The 19,388-nt window shown below is 33.5% G+C and overlaps 1 protein-coding gene across 1 annotated transcript; it reads right to left on the bottom strand.

Annotated features, from left to right (window-relative positions):
• Nucleotides 1-259: 259 nt before the first annotated feature.
• LOC132600809 (V-type proton ATPase subunit a1-like) lies at nucleotides 260-14,604 on the bottom strand. Its single transcript, XM_060314210.1, has 18 exons — nucleotides 14,209-14,604; nucleotides 10,252-10,296; nucleotides 8,654-8,776; nucleotides 8,410-8,517; nucleotides 7,580-7,693; nucleotides 7,318-7,491; nucleotides 6,936-7,073; nucleotides 6,414-6,521; nucleotides 6,186-6,293; nucleotides 5,935-6,083; nucleotides 5,138-5,291; nucleotides 4,877-5,037; nucleotides 4,000-4,206; nucleotides 3,738-3,921; nucleotides 3,011-3,094; nucleotides 2,430-2,626; nucleotides 2,280-2,339; nucleotides 260-926 (listed from the first exon to the last, which is right to left on the bottom strand). Exons 1-18 carry the CDS (start codon nucleotides 14,347-14,349, stop codon nucleotides 722-724), a joined length of 2,460 nt encoding a protein of 819 aa, XP_060170193.1. The 5' UTR covers nucleotides 14,350-14,604; the 3' UTR covers nucleotides 260-721.
• Nucleotides 14,605-19,388: the final 4,784 nt, after the last annotated feature.

The following is a 19,388-nucleotide window of genomic DNA, read 5'->3' as shown; positions in this document are numbered from 1 at the left end:
ATAAGAATTATTCACTTTATTCTGGAGTTTTTTTTACTTTTTTCACTTTTCAGCGTTTGGTCATAAGAATTCCGAATACAACTTGAAGTTGTATTCCGGAATACCAAAAACTTATTTTTCAAAAATTCACTTTTTTCACCTTTTTACAACTACATTTCACCAAAAACTACAATTTCAAAAACTATGGCCAAACACAAATCCAACTCCAAAATTCCAAAAGTGATTTTTTTTTTTTTTTTGGTTTCTATGGACAAACGGGGCCTAAAAGAGAGGCTTCTGTTATTACAACAATTTATAAGACACTCAGCCCACAAATTGTATACAATGAAGCACCTATTTGCTGATTCTGTAAATTTCCCTCCACAAAAGAATGAGACACCCTTAAGATAAATGCTATAAAAATTTCCCTCTTTACAATTCATTTGTGTTTGGGAAAATATGTAAAGGATCTATGAGGAAAAATTTACAGATCTCTTCTTTAACAACTAACTATAACCCAAGCACAGCCCTTTTCATATCACTATACTGAAACATTATGTGTGCCACAACTTTACAACTCTATGCTAAACTCAGTTGCTTCATCAAAAGGAAGTGCGCGATAGTAGTCAGCCAAAATTGGGTCCTTTCAAAATCTCTGTGACAGGCTTTTTCCTGTTATATGGAAACTCCTTCTCTGCAGAATTCCCCAGAAAGAAATAAGGAAATGAAAAAGGTTTATATACTAATCCTCGTCGTCTGCTAATGCAGCAAAAGAAAATGGCTTGAACTTGTAGCCATCGCCGTGGTAGAACTTATTTTGAAATTCCACCCAATGGAGACGCAATGCATGAAGGAAGGCACTAAGAGTCTCCATCATGAGTAGTATAGAGGTTGTTGCAAAGGCAAAAACTGTCAGCCCTATGAGCCGTGTGATCAGGTTATCATACCTGCAATTATTAAGTATTGGCACTCAGATAAATTTGATAGCTATGACGTCAAGGGAAAAATGTTAAAACAACACAATCAATTTGTACCGCCACATTTTAGCTGTGGTGCATACAACAAACCCCTACCATCACAGTATACATGAAGGCTTTTCCCCAGCCCCCTTCCAAAAGAATAACAAAATTAGAGTAACACAAAGGCGAGAAGGTTGCACAGAAGTGGGTTTATTGTCATGTCATTTCATTAGAAAATGCTGCTATATTCACTAAAAATTAAAAGTTTTCCAACAATAATTTATATCAATCAAAATCATGTTAGCAGGACAGATTTAAAGATACCGAAAGAAGTGAAAAAATCACAAAGCCTTTTGATTACAAATCAAGTCAGGTACTCAAAATAAAGTGGAAAATGTGCTTCCTATTGGTACATAGAAGTACCTCAAACACATGCGGCCCGTAACTTTTACAGTTCTATCCTTAAGCCAAGAAATTGGAGGAGATGTTAACAATCTTTTCCCTTGACCAAGACATGATGTAACCACCCCCCCCCCCCCCCCCCCCCAAAATCCAAATAAAGAACCTTAATACATCAGTCCAGGCACAATGCAACATAACAATTCGTAAGCACCAGAAAATCATGGCACCAATAGGAGTGTGCATGTTGTCTAGATAATTCTTTAAATTGGTTGCTGTTGACATACATATATTGCTACAATTCAGAGTAGAACAATATTTTAAAGAGCTTTTTAAAGGCAAAATCGGAGGAGATATATCAAGGACATAACGGGTTAAAGTTGGAGAGAGGCGTATAGTAGAGACCAAAGCTGCTTTACAAATTTAGCCCTACAATTTGTAAGTTTATAGTGGCCCATGGGAGCAAATATGCATTTAGATCTTGAGCAGAGACCATGGTAATTGCACTAGCTTTATTAATGGTACAAATGACAAAATTGTTCATTTTTCATGCTTCCACTTTTCAGCATAGTCTAAACACCAATTTTACCTCTCCTCCGTGATTTATTTAATGAGTACAGTGGAGCAGATAACCTAGGCTAAATACTTAAGCATAAGAACAGAAACAATTTGGATGAAATGTTGCTAAACAAATCAGAGCTGCAGAAGAAAACTGAGCAAGTTCCGAGGGAATGCTTGTTCTACCTCCAAATCCATACCATTGCCAGAAAAAATTCAAGAACCAAATGAGTTCACCAGATTCATGATTCAACAATTTGACATTTCAAAAGGAATAAACTTTGAAGTTAACTATTATCAACGTCCATGTGAAGACACTGAGCAATGTCTAAACAAGAAAAATCTGAACAGCAAGACAGCTACGAAAAAATAATGAAATCTTACCCCCAAGCAAAGAGGAGAACTTTCTCGTAGAACACAGTAGACAATTCAGAATGAGCCAAACTGCACCAACATCAAAGTTACGTCAATTATTTAGAAACATAAAACATGTTGCTATTGATGACGAAAAAGCAAGTAAAATGAAGGATTCACCTCAAAGCCCACAGCCGAAGGTATGACGCAGTGTTAGAGACAGCACCCAGAACAAACTCAATAGAATGTATCATTTGATGCACAAAAACCTCACTAAAATTAAACTCCTCATGGTGGTGTTGCCTAGCAGAATCCGGTTCCTCGTAAATATCCACTTCGGAGGTTCCAAGAAGGCCATAAGTTCCGCCTTGAAATCTCTAAGAATCATAATAAGGTAGCCCAAATAACAATAAGAAAACTGTCAAAAAAATAAAATAAAATTTGTTTTGTTTGGTTTGTTAGGTGTACTTCTCGCTATACTTATTCACCCTCTTTTTCTCTATAAAGAAAAGACAAACCAGTCCTGCCCAAGTAAACTTTGGGAGGATTGTATCATGACCCGTTTGTTGACTCAACTTGTTTTTTTTTTTTTCTTTTTTTGAGAAGAAAAAAGATTTACATCCTCAAAGGACTCCATTCGTTGTGCCCTTTCTCTTTTAAATTTGATTAGCCATTCCTTTATACTTCTCTCTGAATCATAAAGATATTATATTGAATTCATTGTGAAAAGTGAGAAAGGAAAAAGCAAACAAATATACTACCTCAGTGTGAAGTCTCTTCAAAATAAAAGGCTTCGGGAAGAGCATCCATGGAACAGCAACAAGTGCTAAAAGCAGCAACATTACCTGCAATAATAATTGTTAAAAAAAGAAGCAAGGAAACAGAGATAATTTAAGGGTTTGTTCTAATTATGGATTGAAGGTTGGAGTTTAGGGATACAAAGATGATCAATTGTTTGGTTGTCTATGTAGAGCTCAAAAATGGATGGAATCACGAACTCCCTCCCCCCACAACCTCACTCCCCCCACAACCTCACTCCCCCGGGTCTGGATAAACTTATCCGCTAGGGAAGAAGCGACAAAAGTTACCCGATGGGATCAAAGGGTGTTTTTACTCCACAGATTTATCTCTCCTCTTCCACCCACACACTGCCACCAACCTTTTCTTTATTTTCTTTTCTGAATTCCTTTTAATTAATGTCGAATAGCCTTTAATAAATATATAACTAACTTCTCATGACTAATTCTCCTAAATTAGTCCTTATTCCTCATAAGTTATTTAATCCATTTAGGCCAAGGACATTTGTCGCACAGATTTAAAACCCCTGTACCAAAACATGGGATACAAGTGTTACAATCCTATCCATGCTCCATTTATTAACATCACATCCTACAGTGTAATCTGGTGGTATTATAGTTTTAGCTTATCACGACTGCAAATCAAATGAACTCTAAGCGCACAAGATACAGAAGATGCAATGGCACATACCTGAAGCACACTCTGGCCCCAAAACAACTGGTTGTCACCAAGAGCCTCGAAAGGACTTAGGAACATATAAATCATAACATGGTAGAGATCTGCCTGAGATCCAGTGCACCATTTAACAACAATGAGGAGCGACAGGTATCCAAAAAGGCTGTTGAGAAAGATAACTTGTGGCACAAACTGATACCTGAAAACAAATCAATAATATAATAAATAACTTCAATAAGAAAACCTGAAGAGACACAGAAGAAAAAGGAATACGCACTTAATATCAAGTGAGCTGTTGAAGAAACGTGCATTGAAGTAACTTAATATAATTCCGAGGTTCATCTGTGCGATACCCAACAAAATAGACATCTTCATCTTGAGGGAGTTCAAGAAAGGAAGCTCCGAACGGCTACCTCTCCAGCTTGGATCCACACCAAAAGGATAAGGATCACTGTACTTTATTAAACCAACTGTTTGTGCATCACTGTAAATACAAACATCAAATTCCAGTTAAAAAATGGAAATGAAAAACCGCTGACTGGAAACCATGCATTAAATACTAACTCAAGCTCTACGTGCATTCAACAATGGGGAGACAAGGGTAAGGTGCCAATGTAGTACATGAATGTCAAGAGAACCATCATAAAGATTATTTGGAACAGCAGTATCTGAATATGTCAGAAATATGGAGAAGATAATGACTATTTGATTGCATTACTACAGTGTCTTGTACTTGACAGGAAAGCAATGGAGCTACTTAAAATCATGTTGAAATCTAACAGAAACTTAGCCAATCTTCACACCATAAGTACATAATAATATAAGCAGCCTGGCTAAGGAAATCCTAAAAACCAACCAACTGAGGCATTAACCTGAGATCAAATGATTAGAAACACCCAAGGGAACTTGATTCCTTTTATTTTTGGTGGTGTTGAATTGAAGGATTAATCAGAAAACCATACATAATGTAATCTCTTATATGCTTCTGATCAAGATTGTGATTTGCATTTTTAAGCTCCCTCACCCAGGTCTTTAGAAGGTTAGCTATAAACATTTTTCAACTATGGTTCAACATTTTTCATTCTTATTTACTTCAACAAATCACATATCTAAGTATTTCTATATGGAAATTTAACAAGGTTATAATTTCGTACCTGCATGAAGCATCTCGGCATTTGTATGCAGAGGCACCAAATATGTGAAATGGAACAGAGAAGAATTCATTATATATCAAGCCACAGTAAATTGAAAATATTGACATTAACAGGAGCACATAGCGACCACCAAAGAGCATCTCCATAAAGCTTCCCAGTTTCTGACAGAAAATTTTATTTGATTACACAAGGAATATATAATTGCATAATTGATGATGTTAAGTACTCTGAGCGAGAGGCTGAAATAATGGGAGGACATACCTGAGAGCTAAGCTTGCTTTCCTTTGAAATAAGAACTAATGCTCCCAACAACAAGCAAATTCCATGACCCCAATCTCCAAACATCACCGCGAAAAGGAAAGGGAATGTAACAATGGTGTAAACAGCAGGATTTACCTCCTGGTATTTAGCAACACTGTCAATGTAGACAATAGTAAGTGCTTTGTTTTGCCGAAGCAACAGAAGACATGGATATTTCAATTTTGATTGAAAAAAAAAATACAGATTCTTCACTTGATCTTAGCCAAAAGGGCCAGAAAAGTAGTATAGGAGATGACTGTTGATTTTTCATATATAATTTTAAGAAAATAAATGAAAAGTTTATTTGAAGAGCTAAAGCATCCCAAATTAACAGCATTACACGTAAAAAAAAATTAAAAAAAAAAAAAAAAAAAAAAGGAAGAAAGCTGGACTATCAGTTTTAAGTAGATCATATTTTGCCTATAGAGAGCTATAGGCATAGTAAACACCTTACTGCAAACAACGTTGCTATATGAACTAAAGGAAAATGAGGAGAAATGACTCCACGAAGCACACGTACTCTATCATGAAAATCAATGACACTCTAAAGGAGATGGGGTGACCCATAAGTGACTGAAACATATAGACAAACATAACACAAATTAAAGCAAGCTGCTGCCACTAGATTTGACAAGGACTCCTGGAAAGAATAATGTCATCAATAAACATTCTATCCCCATGACCCAACAGCATTACCTAACTCAATACATTGTAAATCAGTTTATCAGATAACTAAATGCTACTGCACATTTACTCACCCATACGCATCTACAATTTCTTGATATGCATTAGTAAAACGGTTTGTCCTGAAGTATGTTGGAGGTGAGTCTACAGCATCCATCACATGAAATATAATTCCCACTTGTGAGTTGCTATCCATTGTCGCACGTTGCAAAGCCTCTTGTATCTAAGGTGTCAAAAGCAAGTACATTACAATACCTTCATAAACAATGCATGTGGAAACAGTGAAAATGTAACTGCTAACATAAATAACACAAAAGAAGAGTACCTTAGTCTTTGCAAATACTGGACACCAGCCCTCTGCAACTAGACACTTCTTTGTGACATCAAAATTAAGCATATTTAATGTGTCATAAACAGCCTTTTCCCTTCTAACCTAGAAAAAAGAGTTAGCATTCAACTCGTATTTCAGGCTCACGGGAAGACTTGCTCTCACAAGCCACTAATTAAACTAAATTATGAAAAAGATAACTTATACTGTTGTCTTCACTCTTACCATGTTTATCCATTTTGTGAGGTGAAATCCAATAGACGTCAAAGCTTTATCTCGATGACGTAATCCAACATCCAGAGTGGTCTCTAATTCAGATAGCCGAGACAGAACCTGCAGTCAAGATGTTCATTCCAATGGTCTTACTTTAGGTCCAGGCAACTGAAAATGATTACAGTCGAGATAATATACATACGAACAACAAGCAAAAGAGATTAAGGGTTAGACTCATCGAACTGGCGCAATGTGAAAGCTACATCACATGGCGCTATTGCTAGAGATTGAAAAACCAATATATTGGCCCTTTTTCCATGTATACTTTTTTCCGGAGCATAATATGACCTCATATATAAATTAACACAAACCATACTAGACATAAAGCAGAAAAAGAAATTGTTCCATGGCCTGCTAGCAGCATATCCCAAAGTACACTGACTGATGTGCAGTAAAACAAGTTCGTTCAACAATGATGTCTATGAAACTCCCTTTCCAGTAATCAGAAAGACTGCATTAATATGTTTAACATACTTCTCGAGTTATTTGCCTCCTCTTGGTCATATCTTCAGGAACAGGATAGCAATTGGCACCAAACGCCTCACAAATTTTCAGTATTTTTGATCTCGCTTGCTCACCTGAAAAGAATACTACGAAGACTATTTTCTCAACCTGCAGAAGAAAAAATTGGGTGTTAATCACATACTGAAGTTGATACTAAACCATTTTCTGTAAGCAAGGAGAAAATAAATAACAATATGTATGGGCATTAGAGTATTGAAGAAACCATACAGCATAAGCAGGAAGATATTTCATGGAGAGTTCCCTTAATTGGGAAAATAATTCTTAGTGCACCAGTGTTAGAAAACTATTTCCTGGAATTAACAGAAGAGCAATTTAAAAGAAAGAATGTAACCATTTCATTTGAGGAAGGATCCAAGATTTCCTCATCAGCAACTGCCTGGTGGAAAAGCATATTCCCCCTTGTTGTACGAAATAGCATTCTCTCAAATTGTAGAATTTTGGACTTGCAGATAATGCCACTAATAAATCTTACTCCAGACTGATTTGAAAGTTCTGGTTGCATCTCCTGATTGGGAAAAAAACCTTATCTCAGATGTGTGGAAGATACATACAATAATTATCATATCAGTCTAATAGCAAGAAGAATAAATTACCTGCTCAAGTAATGACGCAGTATCTGAATAGTTATCACTGGAGTACACGTTTTCATGTAATTCTGTCTCCTGGGCTGCTGTATGACTTCTATTTGAGACAAGGAAGTCACTAGCCTAAAGTTTGCAGAGATATAGTTAGCAGAAATGAGAAGAATAGCTCCGGAAGGAAAATATTTCTTGACCAAAAGAAAAATAGATGACTTTGGTCCAATAGGTACAGTTTACTAGAGTCTAGAACAAATTTGTCCATAAAGTTCATTGAGTTAGTTTGAAGACTCAAATGCTTGGAGGAAGTTTAATTGGCAATCACCATGTCAGGATTAATAACACCAGATCAAGTACTAAGAAATCAATATCTCAACTAACACTGTTATCTGAGAAGCCATTAAAAGCTTAGCGCATATATGAGTTGATCAGAGCTAAAAAAGACACCCACTATGGAAGCACAATATTACTCACTCATAAGTTCTCCCTTTGAGTGCTCCAAGGTAGTATTTCATGTCTTTAGTATAAATTCAATTTATTTGATATCTTTATGTTCACATCCAAGAAAAACAAGTAACAGTTACACATACACGAGTATTTAACCGTAAAAGCATTACGCAGTAATCATGACTAAAATGGTTTAATGCAAGGACAGAAGAAACAGAATAGATGGTTATTAATGAAAGCCAATACCATGCACATATACACATAAGAAGAAAATGCAAGACAGACTAAACATGTTGATGAAATATCCAGACAGCAGTATTAGTCTGGCATGGACCAATTTCTCAAATGTAAACCAGTGCTCATTAATGATACGGTAAGAAACAGAAGTCAAACTGTACCTTCTGCAATACCATCTTAAACTCAAGTAGCTCATTGTATGATTGCCTTAGCTTCTCGCTATTAGCATTCATTTCAATCAACTCGTGTTCATGCTCTGCAAGTTGTATCTGAAATTCAGAATAGGTCTGCATGAGCTTTTACTTAAACCGAGAAAAAGCATAAGAAAGAAAGAAAAAGAAAAAAAAAGCATAAACGCGATTTGGATGATAAAGTAGTGCGTTCATTGTCAGAAAGAAAAGAAACCTCCAGTTCTTCAAGCTCAATATCAGGTTGTGAAGCTGGACGTGCAGGAGGCAGCAGCCCAGCTTTTTGTGTCTGATCTTTGAAAAATCGTAGTTTCCTTGACATCTCTGCACATCTTTTTACCTATGAAAGATCATCCACGATTACAATGAAAAGATAAATATAAACCACTGACCATCAAATTCTTTATATGCTTTTGATGCCAACTTTTTGATTAGTAATGAAGTTTATGTTTATAAAAACGAGTAGTAGTTCAAGACTGCATACATGATTTAACTTTGTTAAACGCTAAATGTTGAGTCCAAGTTATTGAGCACCTCTTTGCCAACAGAAACACTGATGTATCATGTTGCTTTGGCAACTTAGTAATCATTCCCAATAAGTTCATCAGGAAGGCAAGTCAATTAGTAGAGTAACCTTGAATTGCTTGCAAACCATTCTGTTTTTTTCTTGTATTTGCTAAGTGCAAACAACTTAGTAGTACTCCCACTAGAATTTCTTCAAAATAACCTTTAACTGGTCGATAAAATACTTTTATTACAAAGTTAAAGCACAATTTTAGAATTTTGAAAAAGAAAAAGAGTTGCCTGAAGAAAAAATAGAAAAAAATTAAAGCGAGGATGTAATAGACAAAGGATGTGAGAATAGTAATAAGACAAGTGAAGAGATCAATGTAGTTGCTCTTATCCTTATGTTAGTTAATATCTTAGCCCTAAATGTTGAAGTTCAAAGCAGAGATGGGGACGAATATGTGTTAGAACATGAGGAATCAAGGTAAGTTTTGGTCTATATTTTAGCACTCAACCAAAAAGATGAAAACATCTAGGGAGCTTCACTGTTTTCTCTGCCAAAGAAAATTTAGCAATCAGGTGTTTCATGCAACTAAGGTTGCTTTAAAATATGAACTATCAATTGCCACACTAGCATCAACCTAGGAATATATGGAGTGCTATCTTTAAAATCAGACCAATCAGAAGATAAAGAATAGTAGAAACATTATTTACTTCAAACACTTCCAATATCCTATATATAACCTCAACATCACTGTATGGTACTGTTAAGACACCACACAATACAATTAAGTAGTTAAAAGTGTGCTCTCTAATCCTTCTCAAAAAAGTGTGCTCTCTAATTTTTAGATGAGATAGTTACATATTTCAACATGGTATCAGAGCAGGCAGAGATCTTGAGTCTGAGTCTCCCTGGGACCCATTATAAAAAAGGGGGAAATTTTACACGTGTGAGGCCCATGAAAAAGAATCAGGCCCGCACGTGAGGGGGCGTGTTGAGACATAATATGAGAAGGTCACACACTTCAACATGTACCATTACTATAACCTCGACGTAACTTTACATTACTATTACAAGCTGAAATTGGACAAAACTACTTCTTATCTTTGACTAAAGCAGCGGACTTTCATCAACTCTCAAGGGACAATTTTCAGAAAAAGTTAATAATGATTATGATTTTGTCAAAAATACAAGCTAATAGTGATTAACAATTCAACAAATTAAGCTAATGATGGAAAGGAATTCCAGTGAGGTAACAACATCTAGAATCTTCAACACAAAGATGGCGTATTCACTTTAGTGTGTACCTGGTTTACAAATGTTCTTTGGAAAGGACTCTTATCAGCATTTAACTGTCAAAAGAAAAAGTTAGATAGTGAGAAAATTTTCCACCTAACAATAACAAAGAAGGTGAAGCAGTGACAAAATTCCAAACATTTGTATTATAATGCAAAGCATTCACCTTACGTAAAGCCATCAATTGGCCACAATAAAAATCTAGTCAGAGAGATGAAATTGTAATGACAGACTTATGGATTAAATCATGTGATTAGTAGTAACCCTGAACCAACAAGAACCAGGTCAAGGACAGGGCTGCTATATCATCCTCCAGCAACTCCAAAAGCAAAAATTAGCATAGAGAAATTTTCATTCCTTTAAAACATCAACACAATCCGTACAAATGCTGCACCAAGACAAATCAGTAGAATGAAATTAAAGTCTCCTTTACACACTTGTTTGGCATTGAGGCATAGTTGTTGTTGTTTATTCAAATACACTTCATTCGGCCCTTCAAGATCAAACTATTATCATATACTTCTTGTCTTTCTTTTAATGGTTGGTTATCATGTACTTTTCTTGGTCAGCGACTTCTTAACAACAAATCATCTCGACGGAAGAAAACTGGAGTCTGTTTCACTTAGACACCCAGATTTAAAGTGGAATCTATCTTTAGTGGAATCTATCTTCAAATACTACTCCTAAAGAAAAAAGGAGCCTGCCTTCTACTAACAACATAAGCGTCGCTGGTTCTGTATTCATAAGCATAAGAAAAAAGAAGCCTGCCTATAGATTACATAAGCATAGGACATGTATTCATGATGTCTTCCATTTTAAATATTTCCGGTTCCTCTCTTTCCAAATTGTCCATAAAATACATGCTGGAATGCTTCTCCAGATTTTTCTTCAACCCTTTGTTCCCATATAAAGGAAGATGAATGCTCACTACTTCTCTTGAGCCCATGCAAGCCACAAGGAATTAACGAATATGTTCCAACTTAAGAAAAAGCATGATCACGTGTATTCAGGGAGAGAAAAAACGGAGTTCTCTAACAAAATCTGTTTAGACTCTAATATGCTATCATCTGCTATCACTCAACTTTACTGAGGGCATAAGGTAGATAGAACTATCTTATTTGATCATTTACAATCCTTTCCATCTAGCTGACTTTGAACATTATAACATTATTCATACGTTTAGGAAGGTTGAAAGTTCTTGTGCAAATCGAATAGCATTTTAGGGCTTCGAGAGAATCACAATCTGGTTATTGGTGGGTGGAGGGTGTGAACTTATAGAACTGTACCAGCCCCAAAAGGACTAAGAAAAAACTCTTGACAGATTTTCTCCTTACATTGGTCTTGTTAAGTCCCACATTGGTTGAGAGAATGGGTTGTGGTCTCCTTATATGGTTGCAAAATTCCTCCCCTCATAAGCTAGCTTTTAATGTTGAGCAAGGTCAAAGATCTATTTCTCCCATGGTATCAGAGGCAGACCTATCAATCCCAGTAGTAGTGTTTCTAAATGTTGGGCCCCCGTGTTATGTTATCCATGCTACATTTGTCCAGTTTTGGGCTGCAGGGAAGGAGGGTTAAGTCTAACATTGGTTAAACGAATGGGCTGTAGTCCCCTTATCTAGTCTAGGGCAATCCTTCCCTCGTGAGCTAGGTTTTCGAGTTGAGTTAGGTTCAAGGTTCATTTCTTCACAAGTCATTTAATACTCCCTCCCTCCATTCCAATTTATTTAACATACATTCCATTTCAGTGTTGTCAAAGGCACGCTTAAAGCGTGCTTAAGCCCTGAAGCGAGGCTCAAAACATGTTGAGCGCTTCGCTTCGCTTTATTTGCGCTTCAGTGTCATCAACAAGGCTCTAAGACATAGTTTTCCTTGACAATGAGCCTCTCTTGAAGAGGTGACACTAGATAATTGATATTTCAATTTATCGCAATGTTTTTACAATTTCTTTGTCCATATATTTGTTGTTCATGCTTATTATTATTAGTCTTGGACTAAACATATATATACATTTGTGTTTTTTCACCATTGCGCCTTTTTTCATTAAAGCCCACGCTTTATTTGCGCTTTGCGCTTAAAGCCCCAGCTGACCTTAGAGCTTTTTTGCACTTTTCGCTTTTAATAACACTGTTCCATTTTGACACCATTTCATTTCTACAGAACTTCCACAGCTTTCAAGAATTCAAATTAATTAAGCCATTAAAGTTTCTAAACTTTAAATGTGATGTTTTCTATCGGAAACAGCTTCTCTACCTCCCAAGGTAGGGGTAAGGTCTGCGTACACCTCCCCAGACCCCACTCATGGGATTACACTGGGTATGTTATTGTTGTTGTTGTTTTCTATATCAAACTAATTAAAACTGTGTCGAGTTAAAATCTGTCATATAAAAAATAAAAATAAAATCCTACTAAAGTATACGACTCCGAAAAATAAGAAAAGGTTATTAAACACCAAATGAAACAGATTTAGTAGCTAGTGAACTGCATTGCTAAGAAACTTAGTGGCCACCATGTCTAACCATTCAAATCAGAGAGTGATCAAAACTAATTCAACCTCAACTCATTCTCCACTTTGATCCCAATATTTAAGCTCAGAACGAACCATCAATATAAGTCTTAATCACGATTGTTTTATTAAGATCAGTTCTTAATCACGAATTGCACCGACATGGAAAAAATCCATATCACGACCAAATCAATGAGACTCGCTTCGCACGGTCATTGCTACAATATCCTAGCAACACTTAGAACGTCTTTTTTCAAAAAAAAAAAAAAAAAAATACAAAATAGGAGCAATAAAATGCTGAATTTGAGCAGCAAAAAAATCAATTCAGCACATAAATTTAGCATACAAAAAAAAAAGGTCATGCTTTGATTATAGTTAAATAATCACATAAATAAAATATCCTAGCAACACTTAAACTATATTTTTTTTAAAACTACAAAATAGGAGCAACAAAATGCTGAATCTGAGTGGATCATAGCAGCAAAAAAATTATCAATTCAGCACATAAATTTAGCATACAAAAAAAAAAAACATATGCTCTAATTATAGCTAAACAACCACATAAATAAAAACAAGGAGGTATAGAATATCTATTTTAAGATTAACAAAACAGGAGCAATAAAATGGTGAATCTCAGTGGATCATAGCAGCAGCAAAAAAATAATCAATTCAGCACATAAAATTTAAAATAACTGTTTATGCTCTTGTTATAGCTAAATAATCACATAAATAAAAACGAGGAGGTATAGAATATCTATTTTAAGATTAACAAAACAGGAGCAATAAAATGCTGAATCTCAGTGGATCATAGCAGCAGCAAAAAAATAATCAATTCAGCACATAAAATTTAACATAACTGTTTATGCTCTTGTTATAGCTAAATAATCACGAAAATAAGATCGAGGAGATAGAGAATGTCTATATTTAAAATTAACAAAATAGAAGCAATAAAATGCTGAATCTAAGTGGATCATAGCAGCAAATAAAAATAATCAATTCAGCACATAAAATTTAAAATAAAAATGTCTAATACTCTAATTATAACTAAATAATCACGAAAATAAGATCGACGACGAGATAGAGAATGTCTAATTTTTAAAATTAACAAAACAGGAGCAATAAAATGCTGAATCTCAGTGGATCATAGCAGCAAAAAAATAATCAATTCAGCACATAAAATTTTATGCTTTAATTATATCTAAACAAGCACATAAATAAAAACGAGGAGATAGAGATTGTCTATATTTAAAATTATAAATATAAGCAATAAAATGCTGAATCTCAGTGGATCATAGCAACAACAAAAGAATAATCAATTCAGCACATAAATTTACCATACAAAAAAAAAAGGTACTCCTATGCTTTAATTAAAACTAAATAATCATGAAACTAAAACCGAGAACTTTAATTAAAACTAAATAATCATGAAACTAAAACCGAGAAAGAGAGAAGGATAGATCTGTACATCACGGAACTGAAGAAGGCCAAGTTGGCCAAGGTAAGTAATAGCAGGATGAGCAGACTCAACAGGAATTATCAGCTGAACAAATGTCATCTTTTCTGAACGCATCAGATCCATTGCAGGTAAATTTTCTATGTACTCCATTTTCCATACACTTACAAAAAAAAATCTTTAGATCTGATCACACACACGGTTACACTTTTTTTTTTTTTCGTCACACTTTGTTTTTGTTTTTGTTTTTGTTTTTTGTGAGTTGGGTTATTAGTGGCGGCACCGATTTTGGAATTTCAGTTCATTTCGAAAGGTAACTAACTGCCATGGGAAGGGAAATGAATTTCTGTCTTGTTTTATTTTTTAGTATGAAGAAGGAGAGGGATGGAATAGTAAAATGAAAAAAGTTTAGACATGAAATTGTAATATACGCTACATTCTAGTCATTGGTCAAATAGTCAAAAATAAAGAAATTTTGGGGTCGTTTGGTACCTGGTTTGGCTAGTTATTCTTAAGGGAAAAGGGTCAAAAATACGCCTCTACTTTGGAAAAAAAAGGCTAAAAATATTCTCCAAACTTATTTTTGGTTAAAAATACCACTCACATCTTTAAAGTTTTCAAATATACCCCTGTCTTGACGGAAATTATCCCCCAAAATAACCCGAAATCATTTTTTAAATCTGCTTCATCATTTAAACCCAACTCAACTAAATAATAACCCATAAGATTCCCTTATTCCCCCAATTCCCTCAAACTTCGTACCTACGTATTGGGGGAATAAGAGGATCTTATGGCTTATTATTTAATTGGGTCGGGTTTAAATGATGGAGTGGGTTTAAAAAAAGATTTCGAATTATTTTGGGGGATAATTTCCGTCAAGACAGGAGTATATTTGAAAACTTTAAGGATGGGAGGGGTATTTTTGACCCAAAATAAGTTTAGATGATATTTTTAGCCCTTTTTTCAAAGAAAAGAGATATTTTTTACCCTTTTCCCTGTTATTAATCTTTTATCTTACTGGTCACGTAATTTGCTGAATCTTGGTATATTTATAGGCTGAATTGTATAAGAATGGATATGAAAATTGGATGTAAAACTAATGTAATGGCAATTTTGCCAGTTGAGTGATCAGTATATCTCGAATTGATGACGGATAATATTGAAAATGAGAGGGAAAAAACCTATTTTTAATAATCAAATGACTAAAAATAAGAGTTTGGTTTATTAATCAAATTTCAGATGAGCAAATAATGGCTTTTACCTTGACAGCTACACCGACAAGTTCTTGGGGATATAAAAATAAAAGAAAATTAAATGTGAAAGAGAATGGGAAAACTAAATGTCAAATGGTCAAAAATAAATAAATTAAAGAATGGTCAATACCTTGACCATGTAGTTTTGAACGAGGAAAAAAAATGTGGTAAAAAAAAAAAGGATAGCTATGTATTAAAATTAGCATATTCACAAAGATTTTAATTTACCCCTTGTTTGGATGGTGGTTTCTTGTGGTTCATTAATATATGGTTTTCTACGAAACCATGTTTGTTTTCATTGTTCTTAAAATTATGTGGTATGGTGTTGTAAACCAGAGGTTCGTCCCATGGTTATATAACCATGAAAAGTCTCAATTTTTGTAACCACGAATTTGATAGTTTTTCCGTGGTTACGTATTTCATTTCTCCATTAGGGATTTTTACACTCTCAGAACTCACCTAGTGCAAGTTTATTACCACAATGAATCATGTTTTTCAACCTTTATCCAAATTGTTCCATATTATATATAATTTGAAAGATAGCCACTTTCCAATTTCTCTTCTCTTTCCAATTTCTCTTCTTTACAATTTTAAGCATCTCTTGATTGTTAGTTGACAAACTCGATTTGTTGTTGCATTTCGAGCTCAAATTGGGGTTACGGTACCGATTTTGTAAGATTTGGATAGTGAAAATCACATTAAAAAGACAACATATTATTATTAAACAAATTTGAAGAAATGAATTTGAATTCCGAATATGATTTTTGTAAGAAATTTGTAATAAATATTGTTTAGATTTGTTAAAAAACACTAAGGAGATTGTCTATAAAATTTGAAATTGTTTGGCGAAGATTTGAACCTATTTGGAAAACCATTTAAATTAGACATGATATTGCAACACATGCTACCTTCTTGTCGTGATCAATTAGTCAAAAATAAATAAAAATAAAGAATAGTCAGTACCTTAATCCAGTATTTTGAAGGGAAAAAAGATAATTTTTAATAAGAGTTTATTGCTGATTTTACGCCTTAATCTCGAAAACAAAAGGAGTTACGAGCTGTCAATCTTTTATTTCATGGGCCACGTAATCTGCAGTGTCTTTCACTTGCATCGTATTTGGAGGGTTGAAATTTATAAAAATGGATGTGGAAATTGACTTTAATGTAAAAACAATGTAATGACAATTTTGCCACTTGAGTGATCAATAAATCTCGAATTGAAGACGGACAATATTGAAAATGTGAGAAAAACATTTCATCCGTTTCAATTTACGTGAACATATTTCTTTTTTAGTCCATGTCTAAATGAATGACCTCTTTCTTAATTTGAAAACAAATTCACTTTATGCGATGATTTACAGCCACACGCATATCTAATGCTTATTTTGAGCCACAAGTTTAAAAGTTTTCACTTCTTTCTTAAACTCTGTGCCCAGTCAAATGGGCTCACATAAATTGAAACGGCTCCGTTTCAATTTAGGGCAAAAAACATATATGTACATACTAAGAGGTTATATTTACGAAATATGACGATATTTTTCCGTTTACAAAATATATCAATAGATTTGTTACAAAATCTATACAAATCAGGTAAATTAAAAAGAATTAAATAAAACACATTAAATAAGGTAAGGAGATTGCTTTCATTATTTTATCCAATTTTCTCTCTCCAATCAAAATTAAAATGTATTGTTACTTGATTTTCTCCATGCTACCTTATTTCATCCACTTTTATCTCCCCATTCAAAATTAAAAGATATTGTTCTCTAATTTTCTTCAACTTTTATTCAAAAAGTCAATACTAATCGGTAGTTATTATATACATCAGAAAACATATATGTATAATTTTTATATGCAATATGTATAACTATATAAATTTGTTATAATTTTTGTATATGAAATATGTATTAAAATTATGTGTATTTTGATTATGATAAAGTGCATATAAATTGGCTAAAATTTAATCAAAGTATGTATAAATTTTGAGAAAATATGTATAATAAATTTGTAATTGATACAAACCATATTTCATACAAAGTTCATACACCAGAAAATAAATTTGTGTATGCAGTATGTATAAATGTATAAATTCGTTATAATTTTTATGTATGAAATATGTATAAAAGTTGTATGTATATTTTGATTATTATAAAGTACATATAAATTGTATAAAATCTAATCAAAGTATGTATAGATTATGAGAAAGTATATATGTATATTAAGTTTTTTGATTGATACAAACCACATTCCACACCCGTATAATTTTCAACATTTTTTAGATTAATTTATATCGAATTTATTCGCATTCCATACACACTATGCCACATATATCTAAAAAATGATAGTATATAGCAGATTCCATACACATTTCATACATATACTAGTTTTCAATATTTATACAGATTTCAAACACACAATGATCGTACATATCTAAAAAACGATACAATTTTTATATACAATTAATACACATGTCAGTAATAAAAAAATATTTTGTAATATTGGTTTGAAAATTTAAATTATGAGAGAAGATGAATTTTAGGTCTAGAAATGGTGTCTATCATAGAGGGAGAGAGAGCGAGAGAGAAGAATCTTTAAAAAGGGAGAAGAAGTTGATTGATAACTATCCTATAATTAAGTTCACATTTAAAATCAGATTATTTTCCTTAAAAAATGCCCAAAAATCGTGGGTATCTCATTAAGTCCAAATCTGGTATTCTATTTGGTATACTTTGTAATTTTGTTGGTATGTTTTGTAAATAAGAAAAAATATCTTTATGTTTTGTAATATAGAGTTTTAAGTAGTATTATTAAGTCATTTTCCCTTCAATTTATGTGAGCCCATTTGACTGGGCACAGAGTTTAAAAAAGAAGTGAAGACTTTTAAACTTGTGGTGTTAATGTGTCACATATATTTTTTGTGACCATAAATCATTACAGAAAGATAAATTGATTCCAAATATATAAAGGAGTCATTATTTTTTACACGAACCAATAAGGAAATAGATTCACATAAATTGAAACAAATGGAATACCTATTTTCAATAATCAAATGACTATATTGGAGTTTGGCTAATTAATCAAATTTCAGAAGTGCAAAATGGCTTTTGCCTTAACGGCTACACAGACAAATTCTTGGGCATATAACAAAGAAAATTAAATGTGAAGAAAAATGGAAGTGTACACTACTAGATCGGGCCAATCTATACTTAGTAACAGGAAAACAAAAAGGAAGGAAATGTCAGATTATCTTTGAGTCATTAGTTTTATAAAATTAAGTGAAATAAAAAAGTTTTTCTGAAACGTTATAATAATCCAGCAAAGTGACTTTCTTCTATGAAAATTTTAAATTACAAGTTCAATTTGCATATAAAACTTCAATCTTTTAGAAATCACTCTGTAGAACCAAAAAAATAAATAAAAAAAATCCAAATGCTTCAATTGGTCCTGAGTGTTGGCTCCAAACGAATTCCTCAATCATAAAAAAATAGTAAAATTGTGTATTTAACATGAGAATAAGTGAAGAAAACTAAAATAAGTATAGAGGAACGAAAAATCCAATTTATACGAAGATGAATTTAGTAAAATAGAAACTTTTGTATTTGGTTCGAACTTTCAATAAAATGAATAAGCATTTATGAGTTGTTCTTTCAAAGTATATTTTTAAGGTTGTGCATAGTCTAATTCTTGTGAGTCAGGAATGACTTGCAATTTATGCTCGTACGCTAAGTTCGTTAACCAATGAATCGTACGTACGAAGGATTTGAATATGGTAATTTCAATCTTGTGACCAATTTCAAGTCTTTTTTTTTTCTTTATTCAGTCTCTTTCCTATTTTCTACAAAGCATCTTATTGTAGTGGAAATTGGAAAGTAGTGGTTGTATCTTTATAAAAGAAATAATAATTCAAGGTGACTTGTGTTAATTGATTATAGCCTGAAA

Source organism: Lycium barbarum, chromosome 6 (genome assembly GCF_019175385.1).
Source record: "Lycium barbarum isolate Lr01 chromosome 6, ASM1917538v2, whole genome shotgun sequence".
Lineage (NCBI taxonomy): Eukaryota > Viridiplantae > Streptophyta > Magnoliopsida > Solanales > Solanaceae > Lycium > Lycium barbarum.
The sequence above is the reverse complement of the archived record's forward strand: the minus strand, read 5'-3'. Positions and strand labels throughout refer to the sequence as shown.

Coding starts and splice junctions, on each gene's coding strand:
- LOC132600809 (XM_060314210.1), bottom strand. CDS start 14,349: ATGGAGTACATAGAAAATTTACCTGCAATGGATCTGATGCGTTCAGAA. Junction 8,518..8,653: donor TTGAGCTTGAAGAACTGGAG/GTTTCTTTTCTT, acceptor TCTGAATTTCAG/ATACAACTTGCAGAGCATGA. Junction 2,340..2,429: donor CTTCGGCTGTGGGCTTTGAG/GTGAATCCTTCA, acceptor ATGTTGGTGCAG/TTTGGCTCATTCTGAATTGT.